General features: G+C 45.8%; 1 protein-coding gene across 2 annotated transcripts in view; it reads left to right on the top strand.

Annotated features, from left to right (window-relative positions):
- Window positions 1-1,747: 1,747 nt before the first annotated feature.
- The window catches only part of LOC102459659 (uncharacterized), a 30,507-nt gene continuing 6,106 nt past the window's right edge, over window positions 1,748-26,148 (top strand). The window contains exons 1-4 of one of the 2 annotated variants that reach the window (XM_075929887.1): window positions 1,748-1,968; window positions 17,238-18,206; window positions 22,313-22,366; window positions 24,440-24,466. In XM_075929887.1, the coding sequence (XP_075786002.1) occupies window positions 1,923-1,968; window positions 17,238-18,206; window positions 22,313-22,359 (1,062 nt within the window). In that variant the 5' untranslated portion in view covers window positions 1,748-1,922 and the 3' untranslated portion in view covers window positions 22,360-22,366; window positions 24,440-24,466. The remainder of the gene's footprint in view (window positions 1,969-17,237; window positions 18,207-22,312; window positions 22,367-24,439; window positions 24,467-26,148) is intronic. The other variant, XM_006131775.4, reaches the window with a different exon arrangement.

Consider the following 26,148-nt stretch of genomic DNA (forward strand, 5'->3'; position numbering starts at 1 on the left):
CCATTAACGTGGAGTGGCTACCTTGGACTCAGAGCGCCAGCAAACACTCTGGAGAGCTATGTGAGGCCTCCTGGAGGCCAATAAGTTCAAAAAGCTGTACTGGAGCGCTCACGCTGATGTTATTTCGGACTTTACAAGTTTGGAATTAGCATTATTCTCATGAAAAGCAGCACTCCAGAGTTTGAATTCCATGACCCCTTATTTCAGAATAACAGGCTCGGGAGCATTGATGCACCGCTTACTAATTTGAATTTGGGGAGGAAGGTTATTTCGGAATAAGATTCTAGTGTAGACCAGGCCTTGGAGAGGCCTACTTCTTGGATAATTCCTATCCCTTTCCCTGTGCTCAGACTTCTTCCCTTGGTCTCCATAGCTGTCCTTCTTGGGGCTCCGTTTGAATCCCAGCAGGCATCCCTATGTCAGCCTTGTTCCAATCTTACCAGAAGGAGGTCTTTCCTCTGGCTCCAGCTTTTCATTGACGGAGTTCAGAACACTTCTTCTTTAATCTTTAGGTGGTAGTCACGTGCTTCAGGCAATTGACTCCCCTATTCCCATTTTAATCAGGTGATATTTATAAGTTGTAGCTATTCTTAAAGGAGATATGCTTTGAAGTGGGATTGTCTTTTCCAGGGGTCTTAGAAGTCCAACACACTTCCCATTGTGCAGCAGAGCCTCGTTATCTTTATAGGCTCTGTATATTTAGTGGAGGCCACTGATGGTAAGATGACCAGCGTTCCCTCTAAGCTGTGGGGCAGCACAGCTGATGAATCAGCCCTGCCCAGTCAGAGGCTCAGGGCTCCTTGCATGGAGCTGACTGACTGGGCAGACCTGATTCATCACCTGTGAAGTTGTGCTGCTGTGCAGCTTAGAGGGAACACTGGAGATGACCCTTCAACAGAAGTGTCCTGGATCATGCATGATACGCTATAGCCCTTGAGTACAGGGATCAAATTCCCACACAAACAGTCATGCAGCTGTGCACAAAGACAGCAGAATCTACATCTGAGGTACTGAGATTTCTTTTGCACTGTAAGCTCCCACCTTCACCTACCTGGAAATGACTGGGAGTGCATGCGAGCTCAAATTCAGAAGCAAGCCAGACCAAGTGTACTAGCGACCAAATTTCATATTCTCTGAATTGTCTGCACCCCCAAATATGTGCTCCAAATCAAATGGCATTCTGTGCGTGCAGCATATAGCTGGGCTAGACTTACTGCCTTGTCTTTGGGCTTGTCATTAGTTTCTGCAGATACAATTTGTAGAAGGGGCAATTCCTGTTTTTCACACATTTAGATTCTTCCCATTTGTTCTGCATGGGATGTCCTTGCCCATAGAGAGCCCTGTTTTGGGAGAAATGAGGGCACATGCATGTTTGAATTTTTTTGAAAATGTAATTCCAAACATTTTTGTTGGCTTGACAGCTCATGAACACATCTCAATGGAAGGGTTTGCTTTATGGCCTGAGTTTTTTATTTGAAGACACTGCACCGGCTATATTCTAACCCAGACTGAGCCCCTGTCTTTCAATCAGCCCAGCTGGACAACTCGGCCACAATTTTGGCAGACACCCCACACCTACCCATAGAAGGTCTTAGGGAGTTAGATTAGAAATATCAGCTACTTTTATAGCTTTCTTAGGCTCTGCACAATTCACTTTGAAATTCATTGTATGAAATTGATTTCTGATCATTCTTAAAAGTTCCACGTCCTATACAATGTTTGAGCCATTTTTATCAGACCATTTTTTTTTTATTTCTGCTGCTTCTTATTGGCTGATTACAACTTCAAGCAAGCCAGAGGGGCAGAGAGATAGTGAGAGTTAGTCTGTTGCCTGAGGGCCACACATAGCTTGCAGGTTTGCAGGAACGGAGTTTTTGGTTTGTGTTTCAGGGTATTTTCCTCTGGTTAGAAATTCAGAAGAAATGAAGATGTGCAAAATTATGCCTCCTTTTATTCTTTTACTATCGGGTGAGTGAATGATTTTGTTCTTTTTCTTGTCAGTTATAAACTACTAGAAGATTTAGCCAGTGTTGCACAGGTCCCTAACTCAAATAATTTTTGTTGTTTTGGAAAATAAAATGAAAATGTATTTACTTCATTTAAATCACTGTTCTGGGGTGGGTGTGGAGATGAGGGGTTCAGAATGCAGGCTGCCCCAGGAAAGGGGACTACCCCAGCCCTGTCTCACTGCAGCAGGTTGGGGCCAGCTGAGAAATGCCTCTCCATAGCTGCTGCAGCTCCAGCCCCTGCCCCCACAGCCAGGGGAGGGGTGCATTTCCCCCAGCTGGGGCAAGTTCAGGTTTGTCTGCCCACTGCGCTCCTTATCCAGAGTGAGGAATACAGCAGACTGTAAACTTTCCCCTCACTCCCTGGCATATGAATTAATTGAGTTAGGAACCTGTGTAATGGCGTGGCAAATCATACAGATATTTTGCAAATTTAATGTAAATGATATCTCTATAATTACTAATCTTAAACAAAAAATATGGTCAAGTTATTTCAGAAGAAATCCATTGAATGCACAAGAGGGCCAAGTACCAACATCTTTTTCCAACTTTAAACATTTTATTTTCACTTCTATGTGTCAAAAGTAAATATTAAGATTTAATGTAGCAAGCACATTAAGCCATTATTTAGTGTGAATCTAGAGATCCACAGCTGTTATGTGATATCTCAAATAGGGCAGTATATTGACTGTGCTTTTCTTAATTATAGTATTGGTACTTGACAAACATGAATTAATTTATTTCCATAGCACCCCTGTCAGATTAATAGCCCCACTTTACACCTGGGGAACTGAGCGAGTAAGGCCAAAATTTTAAGGTATCCACTAACTTTGGGTTCCTAGCTTGTGATACTTAGGACCTGATTTTACATAGTACTTAGCATCACAGGATTATACCTTCTAAGCACGGTCCTGCTGACTTCAGCTGTAGTTATGGGTGCTCAGCACTTCTGCAAATCAGACCCCATGAATCATACTGGGCACCCAGAAAATGAGAACCACCTGTGAAAAAATTAGTTTAAATCACTTCTCCAGTATCAAATAGCAAGACAGGGATAGGATCAAATTCTCCAGGGTGGCCTTTAGCTAGAAGACCATCTTTTCTTGTCTAGTAATTTCCTGCCTCATTCACTTTCCCAATTCTGTAACAAGAGGCCAGGGGCTTACAGAGAATAGCTGTAAACAGTGCTGTAACTTTAACTATTAAATGTTGACACTAAAAACCTTTGCAGCTAAATGATGTTCTGGTTTGTTTTCTGAAGGGTCTTCTTATTTAATATCTATGTTATAATAATCTATTTTATAATAGCCCCTGGAGGTGCTTATCTGGCTTGGTCCTTGCTATTATAGATTCTATAATATACATACATAGACACGATGCCCACTCTAAAAATGTTATGATCTAAGAATGGCATATTTTTAGTAAGGGGAATGTTCACTGCTTTCTGTTCTAGCCTCATACAGCAAGAGCAGCATATTGTGCATAGGGTCAACATGAGACCTATGTGTTATTGAGGTCCTACATATGCCTTTTGAGACCTTGTGCTGCCAGCCCTTTGCACAGGAGGAATTTCACCCACATCCTATATTAAGTTAATGAATCTTCTGCTTTAAGAAGGGCACTATATTCTCTCTTCCACCGTAATTCTTTCTGGTACGCTCCGTGACGTGATTGTCCATAAATAAATTTCTGCAATGCTTCTGCATGTTTCTTGAGCATTTGGTTGTTAGATTCATTAGAACGGATTTCCACAGGAAACATGGCTCTTCTAAAAGCTGCAAATATAATTGAATTGCAGATGGGAACACTTGGGTTCAATCTGGGTTTTGTCTCAGAATCCATGTTCAAAAACAGCAACACGATTGACAACTGGTGCTATGGCTACATTGCTGGGTTTTTTCGGACGCAGATATGCAAATTGTGCTCTCATTTGCATATCTTCATCTGATTTTTTTTGAGGAAGAGGTTTTCCTGATATTTGGCGCCATGTAGACAACGCACAGCTGCCATCCGGCAGGACCATCAGGTGGGGGTGCACATCCAGGAGGCACTGAGGGAGAGTTTCTCTGAAGGACCCCAGTAACTCTCCCCTGGGCCTCCCCACTAGGGGCCTGTGCTTTGCCTCTCTATGCCTTCCCCAGAGAAACCCCTCCCTCCCCCTTTCCCTGGAGACCCAATAAGATCAGTTTTGTGTTTTTTAAAAAAACTTTGTATTTTTTTTAATAAAAGTAACTGAGGAGGAGGGGGGGCTGAGAACCTTGGAGCAGAGGCTCAGACGTGGGGCTGAGTGGTGCATGGTGCAGCTGGAAGTTCCACCTCAGGTTCAGGGACCTCAGTGACCTCAGGATGTGGAGGGCCAAAGAGAGTAGGGGGGTGGAGTGGATCATGCATGGCAGGGGGGTCAGGGGCTGACATGGCAGGGGGAGCAGGGGCAGGCATGGGAGGGGGGCAGCTTCAGGCATGGGAGGGGGGCAAGAACAGGAGCTGGGTAGGCCATCATCTCCCAGAGGTGGCACAAATGTTATGGCCCTGCTGCACCAGCTTGGTCCACATCTGGGCCCAAAATCGTGCATCATCACGGACCTTCTGGAGAGCATCTGCTGCATGTCCCGGAGGACAGACATGTGCTCCCTCATTAGGTCCTCCTGGACCCTCTGTGGCTCCCCCAGTGTCAGGCGGCTGGTTCACCTGGTGGTAATTGGCCCACAGTCATGGCTGGTCTAGCTGGGGAGAATAAAGAGAGGTGGCCAGTCGCTCCTGGAGACACTTTCCCAGAGGCCTTGCCCTCATCAATGAGCTGACAGGAACAGTCCTTGGGCCAGAGGATGATGATGTCCCGGGAGCAAGGCCATGTGTGGCCTGCACAGAGGCCCTTGCATCACAGGGGACCAGAAGTCCCCAGGGCCCATGCTTCCTGCCCTTCCATCCCTCATCCCATGGACAGGCAGGCAAAGCAAGTGTCCAGCCACACTGGGATCCCATGCTCGGGAGAAGGGCCTCGAGTAGCCTGGGCTCCCATTGGGGCCGCACACACACCTGCACCTGGCAGCACTGTCCCCAGGAGTGGGTGGTACCTTGAGCGTGCAGGCCTGCCCGTGTGCCGTGTGCAGCACTCCAGAGTCTGTGTGTGGGCGTCCGTGTGCCCTTGTCCCCAGCCTCCTTCCAGCTGGTCAGAAGTGTGTCTGGCCTCCCCAGAGCCTGTGAGCAGGAGCCCAGGGATGCTCTGGGGTGGCCTCCAGGGGCTGCATGGTGCAAACCGGCGCTGCACATGCATCCCCATGCATGGACTGCAGCACAAGGGCCAGGCTGAGAAGGGTGAGCAACGATCCCACTCCCCCCCCCCCCCATCCTGTGTTTGTGAAAAACTAAGAGCGCTCACCTGCTGATCTCTCCCTGGCCTTGGAGAATGCCTGGCAGACATGCAGACCCTGGGGTACCGGCTCCAATGTGAGCGTTGTCATAGTGCTGACTGTCTCCTCCTGCTTCTCCAGCTTCTCCTTCTCCTCCTCCTGGGCTGGGACCCCCGGCCGGGCAACGATGGGCATCTCCAGCCCTGAGTTCATGACCAGGAACGGGGAAGGGGCTTCAATGCCCCCCAGGATGCAGTGAAATTTTTCATAATAGGGGCAGGAGTGGGATCCTGCCCCAGAGCAAGAGCTGTGCTCTCTGGCCTAGCCCTGCTGGAGCGCCTTCACTTTGCTCCACACCTCTCCAGACTGTGCTGGTAGCCCTTCGTGGCCAGGCTGTTGGCCATCTGGCCATATATGTTGGCATTGCACCATCTGGAGTGGAGATTCTGGAGGGTCTCCTCCTTGTCACACACCTCGAAGACAGCCAGGATCTCTGCTCTAGACCAGGATGGTGCACGCCTTTTCCTGCCCATGGCAGGCTCCTGGAAGCCCTGTACATGCTCCCTGGGAGGGGCAGTGAGCTCTTGGGGGGCTTGTGGCTGGGACATGGGTGCCCACAACTGTGGAACTGGCAGCCACTTAGGGTATGTCTACACTACCCTCCTAATTCGAACTAGGAGGGTAATGTAGGCATACCGCACTTGCAAATGAAGCCCGGGATTTGAATTTCCCAGGCTTCATTTGCATGAAGCCGGCCGGCGCCATTTTTAAATGCCGGCAGTTCGAACCCCGAGCCGTGCGGCTACGCGCGGCACGAAGTAGCTAGTTCGGATTAGGAAGCCTAATCCGAACTAGCTACTCCGTGCCGCGTGTAGCCGCGCAGCACGGGGTTCGAACTAGCCGGGATTTAAAAATGGTGGCACCCGGCTTATGCAAATGAAGCCCGGGAAATTCAAATCCCGGGCTTCATTTGTAAGTGCGGTATGCCTACATTACCCTCCTAGTTCGAATTAGGAGGGTAGTGTAGACATACCCATAGTGAGTTGTAGCTCCCAGGTCTAGCTTCCTGCCACAAGCCCTGTCCCAGGTGTCTGTGGCTTTAAATGCTGCAGGGAGACAGGAACTATAGAGTTGTGATGAGTGTGGACAGAAGGCACCTGTGTTATTTCCCGGAGGCCTCTTTTTTAGACAGAACTCCCTCTTCTGCATCCGCACATGCCATTTTCTGAAAAAGCTTTTTTGGAAAATGTGCTATTCTTCATAGAATGAGATTTACTGCTGTCAGAAAAAGCCCTCTATTATTTCGACTTTTTGTCAGAATGCTATTGCAGTGTGGACACAAGGATTATTTTTCCAGAATAACGGCTGTTATTCTGGAACAGTGCTGCAGTGTAGATGTGCCCTCTGGGTCTGGACCCTGAAGTGAGTCACAAGACTATTTTAATGGGGTCACCCAGGTTGGCTTAGACTTGCTGGGGACTATGGCCCATTCCTGAGTCCCACTGCCCTGGGCTGAAGCCAGAACCTTTGGGTTTCAATACTAGACAGCAAGGGCTCAAGTTACAGCCTCTCTGGCTGCAGTTGAAGCCTTTGGCTTTGATCCTCACTAGGGGCACTGGCAATTGGGCTGTGGTCTCCCCCATCTGGGGTGATGGGGCTCAGGTGATCTCGGGCTCCAGTCCCCCTTCTTTGGGTTGTGTACTACGTTTTTTTGTCAGGAGAAGATCATAGTGCAATAAATGTTGAGAATCCCTGATCTATGGCATGTGCATGGCATTTATTACTATAGTATCCCATCCCAGGAACACCTCAGAATCTTCTATGTGGTTTTTTTCCCCCCTCCCAATATTCCTGTGAGATAGGGAAGTGCTATTTTGCAGAGGAGATCTAATAATTCCAGTGCCTGTCTTTAGGAAATATAGCAAAATCTTGTTCTTGGGGAAAAAAAATCCTTTCCACCTTAAGAAAGTGCTTGATTGCAGTCTATAAGTATAGACATGGGGAACAATTATTTGATGATGGGATCTTCAGTTTAGCAAACAGGGGTATAATAAAATATAATGATTGGAAGCTGAAGCAAGAAAAATTCAGCCAGAATAAGTGGTAAATGTTTAGTAGTGAAGGTAATTAACCATTGGAACTATTTTCCAAAGGTTGTGGAGGATTCTCCACCACTGGCAATTTTTAAAATTAAGACTGAATGTTTTATAAAAGTTATGCAAAAGGCATGGGGGGATTCTAGAGCCTGTGCTACACAGTTGATCAGACTAGATGATCACAATGATCCCTTTGGACCTTGGACTCTGAGTGTGTCTGCACTGCAGGGCTTAACTAAAAATAAGCTATGCAAATTGAGCTACGTCAATTGTGTATCTTATTTCGAAATAGCTGATTTCAAAATAGGAAGCATCTACATAGGACTTATTTAGAAATAGAGCACTCTTCCTCCGACTACCCTTACTCCTCGTACAATGAGGGTTACAGGAGTCGGAGTAATAAGTCCTCCATCTTGACAGTATTTTCACATTATTTTGAAATAGCTGCCTACACAGACTAAAACAAAATACAGGACTATGTAGCACTTTAAAGACTAACAAGATGGTTTATTAGATGATGAGCTTTCTAAACCATCTTGTTAGTCTTTAAAGTGCTACATAGTCCTGTATTTTGTTTCAGCTACACCAGACTAACACGGCTACATCTCTATCACTATTCTACATGCAAGGCACTACATTTAGCCGTTTGGAATGGAAATACACAGACTAAGTTATTTCAGAATAGTGCTAGTTATTTCAAAATAGTGTTGTAGTGTAGACATACCCTATGAATAAAGATGCTCACAATACCAATCCCTCTACAGCCTCTTAATTCCTATCAGCCATACTAAAAAAAAATTATCCCAAGCAGAGTTTTGACCCCCAAAAGGGAGAAGTGTCAATGACTCCATGAAATATATAATGGCTTTGTTATGGCTATTGATTTTATGTAGTAGGCACTGAGATGCTATGGTAGTAGGCAGCAGTTTAAAAACTAAAATAAAATAGTTCCTCAGTTTAGGAATGGGGCTATGAGGCGTCCGAAGGCCCCTTCGACCACAATGAGAGCCCTGGTGAGCCTGGCATTGAAGGTGCCCCGTGTACAGTTTCATCAGCCCAGGGTGAGCTCTGGCTCCATCGTGCCAACTGCGGCAGTGTCCCCAATGGGAACCACTGACACAGGCAGGCAGACAGAAAAACACTTTGCTGTCCCTCGGCGAGGTAGGCAAGCAAGCGGAAAAGCTGAGAACCGACTGTCCAAGGGGGTCCTTTTAAGCACAAGCCTCAGATAGCCTCAGACAGCAGCCACACAAAGCAACTACTGACTTGATGCCCTGCCGGAACCGGTTTCAGCTGCCCTTAAATGCGACCCAGCGTCCAATCAGTGTGGATGCACTAGTTCGAATTAGAAAAATGCTAATTCAAATTAGTTTTTGGGTCTAGATGCGCTAATTTAAATTAGCTTAGTTCGAATTAACTAATTCAAATTAAGTTAGTTCGAATTAGTGCTGTAGTGTAGACATACCCTTAGAGACTAACAAAAATATATTTATTTGTGTGTGTGTGTGTGTGTGTGTGTGTGTGTGTGTGTGGCGGGGAGGAGGCTGTATAGTTAGTCTCTAAGGTGCCACAGGACTATTTGTTGTTTTTAAAGATGCAGACTAGCATGGCTACCCCTCTGAGACTTTATTGTCAAATAAGCATTTATCATGTTTGTAAGTAAACAACATAGCAGACATTGAAGATCATAAATGACAATACTCCCTTTAACTTTACTGGAGGCAGGCTTTCACCCCGGATAGATATTTAACTATTTCAAACATAGACTGATTTCATTTTTGATGCAGTGATGCCAGGTGACTCTTTCTCATAGCATTACTCACTAAAGATAACACTATACATAATATTATTTGCTGTAGATTACATATGAACTGTTTTACTTATCTTCCTATGCAATAGCTTTTATATTTGACTCCCATTTCTCTAACAAAATAAAAAAATGTATCAGGACATTCTTTTTCTCCTTCTTTTCCCTTGTTACATTTTTGTTCTCTCTCTCTTTTTACTTAAGTGTAGTCCAGTGTTTGTGCTCCCTTCCATCTACTTATCTCACTTTTCCTTTCTTATAAATATTTTAATTTTTCTCTCCATTTATCCCCTTTTCTATTCTTCAGAAAGAGATCTGCCTCGTGCATTTGCTGAATAATGCAGGGGCCTTGTAGAAATAGCAATTTGTGATTAAAGTGTGTATCATGCTGCTTACATGCAAGGAAGATAACATTAAATTAGACAGGCAAACTGAATTCTGGCTTTTCGATGCTTGACTTTGCACATTTAACATTCCTTTAACATAGATTTTTGTGGGTAGTTTCTCATAGTTTTAAAAACACAAACATAAAAACAGCAAAGCAACTATCATGTGGAATAGTATTGAGCCTCCTATGTGTCATTAGCAAGAACAGAACTCTAAAATATGAATTAATGGGATAGCTGATAACAGTAACAAGTTATCATCTTCTATGTGAACAAACCACAAAATGGGATCAGACGTGCCTGTTTTCAGTGGGCTCTGCAGTTATTTGCTAGATATCAATGAAGTGATGGCATAAAGAAACCCTGGATTCGAGTCCCGGTTCTGGAAGGGATTATGTACCTCACAGTTTGTCTCCTCTCCACTCGCACGTCATTCCTTCAACCTCCTAGGGCCATGCACAGAAATTTAACTTTGATCCCTTTCAGGAGCCCTTCCCTCCCCTGCCAGCCTGACAGGTCTCCCTCACCCTGCCACAGCTCAGGCCAGACCTTGGTCTCCTCACCCACAGTTGCGGAGCTGGGACAAGCTCACTCCCTCTGGCACTGCAGCCCCGGGGCTGGAGGCATTCTGTGCCCCTTACAGTTATTGCAGGGGGAGGAGGGGGGGCGCAGTGTTCCTGCTTGCCTCTATGTGTGTGTGTGTCTCTGATTCTTCCCACAGCCCATCTCTGATCCTCTCTTCTGACTTCTTAGCCCATCACTCACTAGGGATGTGAAAGTGTAACTGTACAGGAGTTCCTCAGTTAATGTGCATGGTTACACGCAGCATTCCCCCACCCCCCGTGTATCAGAGACAGCAGCATGCGGGGGGGGGGGGGGGAGAAAGAGGCAGGAGCTGGTGTGCACAGGGAGCTAGCTTTTAAGCTGTATCAGAGGCAGTGGAAGGCAGGGGATCCAGGAGCTGGTACAGGCTGGGAACTGGCTTAAAAGCTGGCTCCCGCATGCACTGGGTGCCACCTGTCTTTTCCCAGCCCCCACAATACATAGGTAGCAAGAGGGGGAGGCAGCCAGGAGCTGCCTGCCCCTGAGTATAAACGCTGAAGTTTTCAGGGGTTAGTGGTCTTCAACCTTTTTAAGCATAAGATCACTTTTTGAATTTAATTGCAATCCAAGATCTACCTGAAACCCAAATACCCTTGTCCCACCTCCTTTGTGCGCCTTTTCCGAGGTCCCATCCCTGCTCACTCCATCCTTCCTCCCTCCAAGACCCTCCCTCACTTTCACCTGGATGAGGCAGCGGGTTAGGGTGCAGGCTCTGGTCTTGGATTAAGGCATTTGGAGTGTGAGAGGGGCTCTGATCTGAGTGTAAGCGGGGGAATGGTCCCGCTATTATGAAGAACTTTCCTGGCTTCTATACCACCCCGGTGAAATGGACCAGCGAAAGGATCTGAGTCCCCACTCCCACTTCTTTTACCCAAAGGCCTCCCTCCCCCTGAGGGCTCCCTCCCTGACTCCTGAGTAGCAGAGTCCTCGAAATCCTAACAAGGCTGGGCCCAGGTTTTCTGGGGCTTAATCCCCGACCTTGTAGTCATGTGGGGCAGAGGCTAGGGTGTCCCCACTCTGCGGTGCTCTCTGCACACTGCATGCTTTCTTGACCCAGTGATCATTTCATACAGTTCAAAGCAAACACAATTTATTAAACAAGGCTGTGTCTAGACTGCATCCCTTTTTCATAAAAGGGATGCAAATTAGACATATCGAAATTGCAAATGAAGCGGGGATTTAAATCTCCCCCACTTCATTAGCATAAAAATGGCTGCCGCTTTTTTCCGGCTAGGAGCTTTGCTGGAAAAAAGTGCCAATCTAGACGCGGATCTTTCGGAAAATAAAGTCTTTTCCGAAAGATCCCTTATCCCTCATTTTAAGAGGGATAAGGGATCTTTCAGAAAAGGCTTTATTTTCCGAAAGATCCCTCATTTTCCGAAAGATCCCTCATTTTAAGAGGGATAAGGGTTCTTTCGGAAAAGGCTTTATTTTCCGAAAGATCCACGTCTAGACTGGCGCTTTTTTCCAGCAAAGCTCTGAACCGGAAAAAAGCGGCAGCCATTTTATGCTAATGAAGCGGGGGAGATTTAAATCCCCGCTTCATTTGCAATTGCGATATGTCTAATTTGCATCCCTTTTACGAAAAAGGGATGCAGTCTAGACACAGCCCAACTGATTAAAGAGAAAAGAATAAGGAGAAATGAGGTTAAATGAGAACACACAGTCCTGCTCTGTAGCAGTCTACAGAGTCTAAGGACAGTTCACAGTGGCTATGTCTACACTCACGGCTTCTTGTGCGAGTAATATGCAAATGAGGCTAAGCGTGGAATATTGCCGAGCCTCATTTGCATACCTAATGAGCCACCATTTTTTTCAGAAGTGGCTCTTGCACAAGAAGGAGCATCTACACTGCCCCTTCTTGCGCAAGAAAAACCCTCCTGCGCAACGCCGTTACACCTATTACTGTTCAGGAAGAACGGCGTTGCGCAAGAGAGTTTTTCTTGCACAAGAAGGGGCAATGTAGATGCTCCTTCTTGCGCAAGAGCCTCTTCTGAAAAAAATGGTGACTTATTAGGTATGCAAATGAGGCTCGGCGATATTCCACGCTTAGCCTCATTTGCATATTACTCGCACAAGAAGCCATGAGTGTAGACATAGCCAGTCTGTTCCTTATAGGTCCTAGGGCTCTTTCTCAGGCCCTGGCTGTGCTGCAGGGGGGCTGCAGGCTGGACACGCTTGCTCTGGCAGTGATCACATGGCCTCAGGCTCTAGGTGGCAGGACCCCTCTCCCAGTTGGAGTTACAATCCCTCTCCAAGACTGGCCTGCAGGGCCTCTTGGCTGGTGGCGTGTCCCTGTCCAGAGCCTCTTTCCTCCCCACTTTGCTGGTCCCAGCTGCTCACCACACCCAGCTGCAGACTGTGCTGCTTTGCCAGACTCCAGCTCCTTGTGTTGCTTCTTTGACCCCTTTAGCTCTCTGGTCATTGCAGGTCTGCTGCTCAGCACAGGGTCTTCGCTCCTTGGGCTGTGTGTGGCTCTCTCACTGCAGGACCGCCCCTCAGCACAGCGTTGGCCTCTTCCCATTGTCCCTGGGGGTATGTCAGTCTCAGGGCCCTGATTTCTCATGAACCTTTCCCCTTTTGATAGTGGGAGCTGGCCAACCAAAAACTCCCACTGAGTTTTAGTAAGGGGCTAAGTCCCCTCACATGAGCTTGGGGCAGGCAGTTGGGATGCCAGAGGGGGTTTTAGGTACAGGCTCTGGGAGGGTGTTTGGATACAGGGGTGCTAGGGCAGGAGCTTGGAGTGCAAGCCCTAGTAGGGTTCATGACGGGGAGGGTTTCGGGATGTGGGCACCAGCTGGGCCCTGCTTACCTCAGGTGGGTCCTAGGTGGTGGTGCAGTGGGGCCAGGTAGATTCACTCCTGCCCTGGCCTTGCACCACTCCCCAAAGCAGCCAGAAAGCTCCAACCCACGTCCTGCTGTGCCCCCTCTCTGCTCTGTGGAGATAGGCTACAGGGTAGGAGAGGGGCCACCCTGACATCAGCACCCTCCCCTGCCCTGCCCTGCCCTGCCCAGCAAGTAGGAGGCTCCTGAGGGGACAGCTCCAAGGCAAATGGCAGGAGATGCGCAGCAGTCTGGGGGAGCGGGAGGAGCAACTGAAGCACTGGGCTTGATCACCTTTAGGCCAAACCCATCAGGATCACCTGTCAGAGGCTCCAAGATCTACCAGTAGATCCCAATGTACTGATTGGTGACCATTGGGTTACATGATTACTTCATTAAATGCATTTTGACATCTGTGTCTTTCACCCTTCACAGTTTGTCAGGTAGCTTTCACCCTTCCAGAGAACCAGAAGCAGGAACACTGACAACACTGAGTATGGAGAATAGTGATAGAGATGTAGCCGTGTTAGTCTGGGGTAGCTGAAGCAAAATGCAGGACAATGTAGCACTTTAAAGACTAACAAGATGGTTTATTAGATGATGAGCTTTCGTGGGCCAGACCCACTTCCTCAGATCAAATAGTGGAAGAAAATAGTCACAACCATATATACCAAAGGATACAATTAAAAAAAATGAACAAATATGTAAAGGACAAATCACATTGCAGAACAGGAGGGGGATGCGGGGGGGGGGGGGGAGAGGAAGGAAGGTAAGTGTCTGTGAATTTACCAAGATAGTTTCCCCAATTATCACCTCTAATACCATTAACTCACAAACATCCCACTCTCCCTACCTCTAATATCATCAATTCACAGACACTTACCTTCCTTCCTCCCCCCCCCCCCCCCGCATCCCCCTCCTGTTCTGCAATGTGATTTGTCCTTTTCATATTTGTTCATTTTTTTAAATTGTATCCTTTGGTATATATGGTTGTGACTACTTTCTTCCACTATTTGATCTGAGGAAGTGGGTCTGGCCCACGAAAGCTCATCATCTAATAAACCATCTTGTTAGTCTTTAAAGTGCTACATTGTCCTGCATTTTGAGTATGGAGAGGCATTCTTTCTGCTCTTAGCTCTGGTGTCCGGCCCTACAGCAGCTCCCAGTGAGCAGGAGGAGCAAGTATAGGACTATACAACCCTGAGCTAGGGATTGCTGCTGAACAGGTGCAAACTTGAGATTTTTTTAAAGATTTATAAATCAGCCAGATTTAGACAGACAAACGACATAACCCGAACTCTAGTGGGACCCTTTCTAAATGTCAAGTCCTTACCTCAAAGCACAAGGGCTCTAGACTGTCTAGGGCTGTGTCCAGACTCAGGGGTTTTTTCAGGAAAAGTAGCCTTTTCCCGAAAAAACTTCCCCTGCGTCCAGACTCAAGCCGCGTTCTTTCGAAATTAATTCGAAAGAACGCGGCTTTTCTTTCGATGGCGGTAAACCTCAATTTACGAGGAAGAACGCCTTCTTTCGAAAGTTCCTCTTTCGAAAGAAGGCGTTCTTCAATGTAAATAGGGCTTCTTCAAAAGAGAGCATCCAGACTCACTGGATGCTTTCTTTCGAAAAAGCAAGCCGCTTTTTCGAAATTTCTCCGTGCAGTCTAGACGCTCTCTTTCTAAAGAGGCTCTTTCGAAAGATGCTTTCGAAAGAGCCTCTTTTGAAAGAGGCTTGCAGTCTAGACGTAGCCTAGGAGAAAAGGTTCTAAGGATTAGAGGCTGTCAAGCAATTTTTAAAAATTCATCACACTTAATGGTGCAATTAATCACACTGTTAAACAATAATAGCATAACATTTATTTACAGTATTTTGGGATGTGTTCTACTTGTTAAAATGTATTGGTTTTAATTGCTCACTTTTTTTTAATTATAAATATTTATTTTTTCAATTTATCTAAATCAAGTTCTGGAGTGCAGTCTCTATCATGAAAGTTGAATGTACAAATGTAGAATTGTGTACAATACATAACTGGATTCAAAAATTTAAAAAAGTCAAACTTTAGTGCCAACAAATTCACTCAGTCCTACTTCTTGTTCAGCCCATCGCTAAGACAAGTTTGCTTACATTTGCAGGGGATAAAGCTGCCTGCTTCTAATTCACAATGCCACCTTAAAATGAGAAAAGGCATTTGCATGGCACTGTCGTGGCCAGCATTGCAAGGCATTTTCATGCCAGATACACAAAGATTCATTTGCCCCTTCATACTTCAACCACTAATGCGGAGAACATGTGTTAATGATGCTGATGGGTTCTGCTCAGTAACGATCCAAAGCAGTGAGGGCCACCAGCAGAAAGTTGATGTTCTTTTTTGGAGGTTCAGGTTCTGTAGTTTCTGAATCCAAGTGTAGCTCTTTCAAAGCTTCCGAAATCATGTTCCAGGCTTCTCCCTCAGATTTTGGATGACACTTCAGATTCTTAAATATTGGTTTGAGTGCTGTAGCTCTCTTTAGAAATCTCACACTGGTACTTGTGAGCATCCCTCAGTGGTGGGAGGAGACTTATAGTCTCTCTACCCGGTTGTCTGCAGGAGAGGAAGTGTCTGGTCTGTAGCCTGGGACCAGGCTTCTTCTTACCTCCTGTTGTGGCTGCTGGGAGTTTGGGGGACCTAGGCTCACCCACTCTTCTGGATCCCGGCTCAGGGACCCTATAAATAGCAGTTACCTTCTGAGTCTCAAAGAAGTTGGTTGCTATCATGTTCCCTGGGCCACATCCCTGGGAAGTTGCTCTATCCAGCCCTTTCTCTTGGGTCTTGTGGTCAAGTCCTTCCTGTCCAGGGTTCTGCAAGGGTTGCTGTTGGCTTACTGGCTAGTCTCCAGCCACTGGACCTGGTTCTGAACAGGTCAGAAGTCTAGCTCCCAGTGAGAGCACGGTTGTTCTCCCAGTCAGCCCTTTGGTCTGCCTGGGTTGAGCTCCAGGAAAGAACTGCCAAGCCCTGGCCCAGCAGCTTCTTTTATATCGGCCTGCTGCCCCTGATTGGCTGCAGCAGAGGCTGCCACTCTATTCTGTTTGGAGGACCTCTCTTCTGTACCTGTTGCTGGGCAGGGTACAGAAAGGCCTCCAGCCTCCAGCAGGGATATTGGGGCCTAGTCCATACCATCATAGGTACCTTCTATATGTTTTGTCAAATCTGCAGTGAAAGTATTCTTAAAACAAACAGTATATGCTGAGTCATCACCCGAAACTGCTCTATGAAATATATGGCAGGATGTGGGTAAAATAGAGCTGGAGATGTACATTTCTCTCCCAAGGAGTTGAGTCAAATTGAATTCCTGCATTATTTTGTTAACAACAGTTATCAGCATTGAAGTATGACCTCTGGAATTGTGGCTGAAGCATGAAGGACATACGCCTGTTTAGTATATCTGGCACATACATTTTCAGTGCTGCCTATAAAAGTCCCATGCAAATGCTTGTTCTCACATTCTGGTGACAATGTAAATATGAAGTTTTTGAGTGTAGTCATGTAACAAAACCAAAAAAACCCCAAAAAACAAAAACAAAAAAACCCACCCCATTTGTAAGTTGCACTTTCATGACACTACAGTACTTTTATGAAGTGTTTTATCTTTTTAAAATGCAAATATTTGTACACAAAAATAATTTTAAATGAGCAGTGTACACTTTGTATCCTGCGTTGTAATTGAAAGTAATATATTTGAAAATGTAGGAAAACATCCAAAATATTTCAGTTGTTATTCTATTGTTTAATGGTACAATTAAAACAGCAGTAAATCCTGATTAATTTTTTGAGTTAATCACTTAATTGACAGTCCAAGTAAGAATATTTTGCCCCTGGGTAAAATGATGCATTCTTTTCCTTAACCTTGTTCTAGAAATGCCTAAACCACTTTAAAAACAATGAGGAGGCCTGTGGCACATTAGAGACTAACAAAGTTCTGTTTTTAAAGTTACAGACCAACATGGCTATCCCCCTGAGACTTGAAACCATTTTGGTTGAAATTCTCTTGGCCTGAATTGTTAAAGTTTTGGCAAAGATATAAGCAGCTAAAACCAGAGTTTTATAAGTAAAGTGTCAGCTAGTCTTAAGAAAAGGCAGTACTTCAGTTCTACCAGTAATAAATGATTTTCTTTTAATATTATGTATGCACAAGGTTTAGTATTCATGATTGCAGCCAGCGAGACTACGACCATGGAGACGAACAACACGGGGGTAGTGAGCACGGAGACGGCCATCACAAAGGTGGTGAGCACTGAGATGACCAGCACGGGGGTAGTGAGCACGGAGACGGCCATCACAAAGGCGGTGAGCACTGAGACGGCCAGCACGGAGGCGGTGAGCACTAAGGCAGTGAGCACGGGGGTAGTGAGCACGGAGATGGCCATCACAAAGGCGGTGAGTACTGAGACGGCCAGCATGGGGTTAGTGAGCATGGAGACGGCCATCACAAAGGCGGTGAGCACTGAGAAGGACAGCATGGGGTTAGTGAGCATGGAGACGGCCATCACAAAGGCGGTGAGCACTGAGACGGCCAGCATGGGGTTAGTGAGCATGGAGACGGCCATCACAAAGGCGGTGAGCACTGAGAAGGCCAGCATGGGGTTAGTGAGCACGGAGATGGCCATCACAAAGGCGGTGAGCACTGAGACGGCCGGCATGGGGTTAGTGAGCATGGAGATGGCCATCACAAAGGCAGTGAGCACTGAGAAGGACAGCATGGGGTTAGTGAGCATGGAGACGGCCATCACAAAGGCGGTGAGCACTGAGACGGCCGGCATGGGGTTAGTGAGCATGGAGACGGCCATCACAAAGGCAGTGAGCACTGAGACGGCCAGCACGGGGGTAGTGAGCACGGAGATGGCCATCACAAAGGCAGTGAGCACTGAGACGACCAGCACAGAGGCAGTGAGCACTGAGATGGACAGCACGGAGGCGGTGACCACTGAGTCGGCCAGCACAGCGGTAGTGAGCACGGAGACGGACATCAGAAAGGCAATGAGCACGGAGGCAGCCAGCACGGAGGCGGCAAGCATAGAGGCGGCCAGCACGGAGGCGATGAGCACAGTGATGGCCAGGATGGTGATGGCCAGCATGGTGACAAGGATAACAATCCCAGAAAACAGTAAGATGAAAAACTTGCTTCTTTTCTTTCAAACACCTGAAGCATGTTCAGAGATTGAGCTGAATACAGTACTTAAATATGAAAAAACAAAAAAACAAAAACCCCTCAGTTTCAGGGCTCTCATTGGTAAAAAGCTGCTCAAATTCTATCATGAAAATAAGTGGAGGATCAACTATCTTTTTCAAGTCTACTGCTAAACATCTAAATTCACAGGACAAGTTAGTCAGATCAACCTTTACCAACCAGACTTCTGGGCCAGATCTGTTGTTTTAATTAATTATTTCCTTTCAGTGTTGATTTGAATATGTTTTACCCTCCTGTGCACATACAAGTCTTGCTAATTCACTATGTTCTGCTTTCCCTACCATTCCTCTAGTGATGAACTCTTGCAGATTTTTTTCTTAAATCAGATGTCACCTCTAAGTCACATTTCTTAGGCAAGAAAGAGCTGCTATTGCAATGGAGATGGTACATGGCGCCTTTTCTTAACTTCTGTTAAGACCTGCTGTTTAAATCACTACCCATGGAGTTAAAATGCCTGCACTTCATTCTTACGGGTTCAGCAAAGATCATGCTATCCCCAGTTTTCAGAAAAAGGAGGGCTTTAAGCTAAGCTGTCCTTTGTGTTTTGATGTAGTTACACAAAGACTCTATCTGCTGTTATTGAAGTAGGTTTGGCCAGACTGTACTTATTGGCCAAACAGCTAATAAAGACCCAGTGATTTGATTTAAGGAAGTAACTGCAGTGTTATAAACATCAATGAGATTGATTTAACATTGCCAAATATTAGTTTAACATTATTGGAATAAATATTAATATTTTGATTAGAAAATCCTGAACATTTCTAACCATTTGTATTGACTATTTTTGGGAAGGAGGGGGTGACCAGTCACAGGATCAGTATGATCTTTTTCTATTTCTAAATAAAACACAAAAACTCAAAAAATACAAAAATGCAAACATTAAAAAAGTAGAAGCTATTTTCAGTAACTTTTCAACCAGTTCCATATTTTAAAGCATTGTTTTAGTCAAATTTTAGAATAATTATCGGAAAATATCCTCATCCTGTATTTTGGGGGAGGAGGTGAGAGAACTATAAATGATTTTCCCATTCCATGCATATTTCCAATTTTTTTAACAATTTTGAATTTTTTTCTCTTCATTTTTTGGAGTCACGACATTTGTTGAAGTAGACCCTGTTTTGCAAACAGCTTGGCTGTATCTAGACTGGCTAGCTTTTCCGGAAAATCAGCCGCTTTTCCAGAAAAACTTGCCATCTGTCTACACTGGCCGCTTAAATTTCCGCAAAAGCACTGACTTCCTACTGTAAGAAATCAGTGCTTTTTGAGGAAATACTATGCTGCTCTCGTTCGGGCAAAAGTCCCTTTTGCGAAAAGTTTTGCACAAAAGGGCCAGTGTAGACAGCTCAGATTTGTTTTTCACAAAAAAGCCCCAATCGCGAAAATGGCGATCGGGGCTTTTTTGTGGAAAAGCGCGTCTAGATTGGCAACAGACGCTTTTCTGCAAAAAGTGCTTTTGCAGAAAAGTGTCCGTGCCCACCTAGATGCTCTTTTCCGAAAATGCTTTTAACGGAAAAGTTTTCTGTTAAAAACATTTCCGGAAAATCATGCCAGTCTAGACGTAGCCATGGGGTTGGAAAAAAAACTTCACAGACCCATATACAGGAATTTTGAGGGGGATGCTTTTTTGTAAATGTGGACCTAAAGGATGGAGGGATGCGGAGAATGAGTCCCAGCCTTCCCCTGGCTGGCCAGAACATGGAATAGGGAGGCCTGGGCAGCACACCACTCCTGCTTTCCCCCGGCTGTCTGGAGCACGCTTCCTTGGGGAACCATGGGGGAGGGGGTTCTCACATTTCACACACACCCACATTCAGGCCTGTCTCAGGAGGTCGAGTCCAACCCCCTGCTAAAACCAGGACCAATCCCAGCTAAATCATCCAAGTCAGGACTTTGTCAAGCTGGGAATTAAAAACCTCTAGGGATGGAGATGCCACCACTTCCCTAGGTAACCCATTCCAGTGCTTCATCCTCCTAGTGAAACAGTTTTTCTTAATATCCAATCTAGACCTTCCCCCACTGCAACTTGAGACCATTGCTCCTTGTTCTGCCATCTGTCACTACTGAGAACAGCCTCTCTCCATCCTCTTTGGAATTCCTCTTCAGATAGTTGAAGGCTGCTATCAAATCCCCACCTTACTCTTGTCTTCTGTATATCCAATCCCTCAGCCTTTTCCCACAAGTCTCATGTGCTCCAGCCTCCTAATTATTTTTGTTGCCCTCCACTGAACTCTGTTCAATGAGTCCACATCCTTTCTGTAATGGATGGTCCAGAATTTGATGCAGTACTCCATATGTAGCCTCACCAGTGCCGAATAAAGGGGAATAATCACTTCCCTAAATCTGCTGGCAATGCTCCTACTCATGTACCTCAATACAGTAATTCCTCATTTAACACTATCGATACGTTTCAGAAAATGATAGTGCTCAGTGAAAAAGTGTTATGCGGGGTCAATTTTCCCATTGAAAATAATGGAGAAGGTGGGGGTTGCGTTTCAAGCGGTGGTGTCTGTTGGGACCAGGACATAAGGTTGGGGGAGAAAGGGGACTGGGTTACAGCAGGGAGGGGAGGTTTTTGGCTCTGGGGAAGCGAAAAGGAGGAAAGAGAAGGGGGATTGGGTTAGGAATATGCCCCTGTGATGGGTCTGCCAGGACCTGCACTGCGTCCGGTGAGGGGGGGTTGCCGGGGAACGGCGCGGTGAGTGGCAAACCCTCCGCCGCTTTTCAGGGAGGCGGGAGAAGTCCCGCACCGCTGCTGGTGATGGGCCGGCTGGGGGAAACCCAGCCGCCAGCCTGTAAGTGGGGGCGGAGGAGAGGGGACAAGGCGTCCGGCAAGGGGGAGTCAGCGGGGAATGGTGCAGCGAGCGGCAAACCCTCTGCCACTTTGCAGGGAGGCGAGAAAAGTCCTGCGCAGCTGCCAGCAACAGGCCAGCTAGGGAAATCGTGTTATTCAGGGGACTGTTGTGTAATTCAAAAAACATTCCCTAAAAAAAAAAAATCGTGCTATCACAAAAACGTGTTACGCGGGCACGTGTTAAATGAGGAATTACTGTATTCCATTAGCCTTCTTGGCTACAAGTGCACACTGTTGACTCATATCCAGCTTCTCATCCACTGTAATCCCCAGGTACTTTTCTGCAGAACTGCTACTTAGCCAGTCAGTCCCCAGCCTGTAACAATGTTTGGGATTCTTCTGTCCCAAGTGCAGGGCTCTGCACTTGTACTCATTAGATTTCTTTTGGCCTAATCCTCCAATTTGTCTAGGTCACTCTGACCCTTTGCCTACCCTCCAACAATCTACCTCTCCCCCTAGCTTAGTGTCATCTCTGAACATGCTGAGGGGGCAATCCATTCCCTCATCCAGGTCATTAATAAAGATGTTGAATAAAACCAGCCTCAGAACTGACCTTTGGGGCACTCCACTTGAGGCCAGCTGCCAACCAGACATCGAGCCGCTGATCACTATGGGTATGTCTACACTACCCAGCTAGTTCGAACTAGCGGGGGTAATGTAGTTATCCGCAGTTGCAAATGAAGCCCGGGATTTGAATTTCCCGGGCTTCATTTGCATGAAGCCGGCCGGCGCCATTTTTAAATGCCGGCTAGTTCGAACCCCGTGCCGCGTGGCTACACGTGGCACAGAGTAGCTAGTTCGGATTAGGCTTCTAATCCGAACTAGCTGTACGCCTCGAACTTTTTAGGCCCTGAACTTTTTCCTAGGTCCTAGGCACCATGCCTATTATATCCAATGGATAATCTGGCTCTGGTTGAGCCCAGTGATTTAGCCAGCTTTCTGTCTACCTTACAGTCCATTTATCCAATCCATACTTCTTTAATTTTCTGACGAGAATACTGTGGGAGATGGTATCAAAAGCTTTGCTAAAGTCAAAGTATATCACGTCCATCACCTTCCCCATATCCACAGAGCAAGTTACTTGGTCATAGAAGGCAATCATGTTGTCAGGCATGACTTGCCCTTGGTGAATCCATGTTGACTATTCCTGATCACTTTCCTCTCTTCCAAGAGCTTCAAAATGGATTCCTTGAGGATCCCCTTCATGATTTTTCTTAGGACCGAGGTGAGGCTGACTGGTCTGTAGTTCCCCAGATTCTACCTCCCTTTTTAAAAGATGGGCACTGCATTTGCCTTTTTCCAATAGTCTGGGACCTCCCCTGATTGCCATGAGTTTTCAAAGACAATGGCTCTGCAATCACATCAGCCAACTCCCTCAGCATCTGCAGATGCATTAGATCTGGCCCCACAGATTTGTGTATGTCCAGTTTTTCTAAATAGTTTTTAACCTGTTCTTTTTCCACTTCCCACATTCTCTCCGCACTTTGCTGCCCAGTGCAGTAGTTGGGGAGCTGACCTTGTCTTTGAAGACAGAGCAAAAAAGCATTGAGTACTTCAGCTTTTCCCACATCATCCGTCACTAGGTTACCTCCCTCATCCAGTAAGGGCCCACACTTTCCCTGACCACCTTCTTATTGCCAACATACTTGCAGAATCCTCTCTTGTTACCTTTCACATCCCTTGCTAGCTACAATTCCAAATGCACTTTGGCCTTTCTGATTAACCCCTTCGTGCTCGAGCAATATAATTATTCTCCTCTTTAGTAATCTGTCCAAGTTTCCACTTCTTGTAAGCTGTCTTTTTGTGTTTAAGCTCACTGAAAATATCACTGTTAAGCCAAGATGGTCACCTACCATATTTTCTTTTCTTACTGAACATTGGGTTGGCTTGTTCCTCTGCCTTTAATAAGGCTTTTTTAAAATACAGCCAGCTCTTCTGGAATCCTTCCCCCCTCATGTTAGCATCCCAGGGGATCCTGTCCATCATTTTCTTCAGTTGGCTTTTCTGAAGTCCAGGGTCTGTATTTTGTTGTTCCCCTTTCTTCCTTTGGCCAGGATCCTGAACTCGGCCATCTCATGATCACTGCTGCCCTGGTTGCCACCCATGTCTACTTCCCCTACTAATTCCTTCCTGTTTGTGAGCAGTAGGTCAAGCTGAGCATGGCCCTTGGCTGGTGCCTTTAGGGTTTGTACCAGAAAGTTATCCCCAACATTCTCTAAAAACTTCCTGGGTTGTCTGTGTACTGCTGTAGTGGTCTCTCAACAGATATCAGGGTGATTGAAGTCCCCTATGAGAATCAGGGCCTTTGATCTGAAAGCTTCTGTTAGTTATCCAAAGAAAGCCTTTTGTCTGCTTGTGCTTCTTGTCTGTTCTGTGCTTCTCACTGCAACATGGGCATCTGAGGCAGAGAGTGGAATAACCAGTAAAAAGTCAGGAAGGAAAAGTGAAATCAGGCATCAAAACCACACTTCTCTCCACCTCACCCCATAGGGTACGTCTAAACTACATGGCTCCGTCGACAGAGCCATGTAGATTTGTTTGTTTGGCAAAGGGAAATGAAGCCATGATTTAAATAATCGCGGCTTCATTTAAATTTAAATGGCTGCCATGCTGAGCCAACAAACAGCTGATCAGCTGTTTGTCGGCTCAGCGCGCTAGTCTGGACGCTCTCCTGCCGACATGAAAGCCCTTTATCGACCTCCCCGGTAAACCTCAGCCTACGAGGCATAACGGGGAGGTCGATAAAGGGTTTTCAGGTCGACGCGGGAGCGTCCAGACTAGCACGCTGAGCCAACAAACAGCTGATCGTTTCCCTTTGACGATCAGCCTAATCTACATGGCTCCATCAATGGAGCCATGCAGTTTAGACATACCCATACTGTGAGGATGTCCCTTACCTCATTAGTAACAGATTATAATTAATAGCTATTTGCATTTCAATGGAATGGAAGGCTACTCTCAGGATTGGGGTCTCGTTGCACTAAGAGATGCATAAGAAAAGGCAGTCCCTGTCCCAATAAGCTTACAGGTTAGACAAAAGATATATGGTGGAAGGGGGAAATGTGATGCAGCATACAGGCAAAGTAGTGACTAAATATAAGTATGTAGCAATTAATTGCTGGAAGGGAAGTTACTCTCTGTGGTAGATAAATTACATATTATGTTTTATTATTGTTCTGGTAGCAGCACATCATGCTAGATGGTGTACATACAAAAAAGAAGGTTAAGGCCCTGCCTCCAAATAACCTATTTTTCCTCCTCAAAATTAAATTGGTTTTGTTTGTTTGTCTTTCCATAGCTACAGCAGAGCAGCCGTCCCAAATAGGTATGTAAATAACCTTAATATACACATTTCCATTCATCTCTCTCTCTCTCTCCTGGGTTTCTTTTACCATTGCCTATATTCATCAAAGGATGAATATAGGAAAACAGCACAGGAATGCAGGGGCAAGACTAGAAAGGCAAAGGCACAGAATGAGCTCAAACTAGGGAAACAAGAAGACGTTTTATAAATACATTAGAAGCAAGAGGAAGACCAAGGAGAGGGTAGGCCCACTGGTCAGTGAAGAGGGAGAAACAGTAACAGGAAACTTTGAAAATGGCAGAGATGCTCAATGACTTCTTTGTTTCAGTCTTTACCGAGAAGTCTGTAGGAATGCCTAACATAGTGAATGCTAGTGGAAAGGGTGTAATTATAGAAGGTAAAATAAAAAAAGAACAAGTTAAAAATTACCTAGAAAAGTTAGATGCCTTCAAGTCACCAGGGCCTGATGACTTGAATACTCAAGGAGCTGATAGAGGAGGTATCTGAGCCTCTAGCTATCATCTTTGGAAAATCATGGGAGACAGGAGAGATTCCAGAGAACTGGAAAAGGGCAAATATAGTGCCCATCTATAAAAAGGGAAATAAGAACAACCCAGGAAACTACAGACCAGTTAGTTTAACTTCTGTGCCAGGGAAGATAATGGAGCAAGTAATTGAGGAAATAATCTGTAAACACTTGGAAAGTGGCAAGGTGATAGGGAACAGCCAGCATGGATTTGTAAAGAACAAATCATGTCAAACCAATCTGATAGCTTTCTTTGATAGGATAACAAGTCTTGTGGATAAGGGAGAAGCAGTGGATGTGGTGTACCTAGACTTTAGTAAGGCGTTTGATAGTCTCGCATGATATTCTTATCAATAAACTAGGTAAATACAACTCAGATGGGGCTACTATAAGGTGGGTGCATCACTGGCTGGATAACCGTACTCAGAGAGTAGTTATTAATAGTTCACAATCCTGCTGGAAAGGCATAACAAGTGGAGTTCCGCAGGGGTCTGTTTTGGGACTGGCTCTGTTCAATATCTTCATCAACTATTTAGATATTGGTATAGAAAGTATGCTTATTAAGTTTGCAGATGATACCAAGCTGGGAGGGATTGCAACTAATCTGGGGGATAGGGTCATAATTTAAAATGACCTGGACAAATTGGAGAAATGGTCTGAGATAAATAGGATGAAGTTTAATAAAGACAAATGCAAAGTGCTCCACTTCGGAAGGAACAATCAGTTTCACACATACAGAATGGGAAATGACAGCCTGGGAAGAAGTACGGCAGAAAGGGATCTAGGGGTTATAGTGGACCACAAGTTAAATATGAGTCAGCTGTTGCAAAGAAAGCAAACATGATTCTGGGATATATTAACAGGTGTGTTGTGAGCAAGACACGAGAAGTCATTCTTCCGCTCTACTCTGCACTGGTTAGGCCTCAACTGGAGTATTGTGTCCAGTTCTGGGCACCACATTTCAAGAAAGATGTGGAAAAATTGGAGAGGGGCCAGAGAAGAGCAACGAGAATGATTAAAGGTCTAGAGAACATGACCTGTGAGGAAAGGCTGAAGGAATTGGGTCTGTTTAGTTTAGAAAAGAGAAGATTGAGCAGGGACATGATAGCAGTTTTCAGATATCTAAAAGGGTGTCATAAGGAGGAGGGAAAAAACTTGTTCATCTTGGCCTCTGAGG

Source organism: Pelodiscus sinensis, chromosome 5, assembly GCF_049634645.1.
Source record: "Pelodiscus sinensis isolate JC-2024 chromosome 5, ASM4963464v1, whole genome shotgun sequence".
NCBI classification, from domain to species: domain Eukaryota; kingdom Metazoa; phylum Chordata; order Testudines; family Trionychidae; genus Pelodiscus; species Pelodiscus sinensis.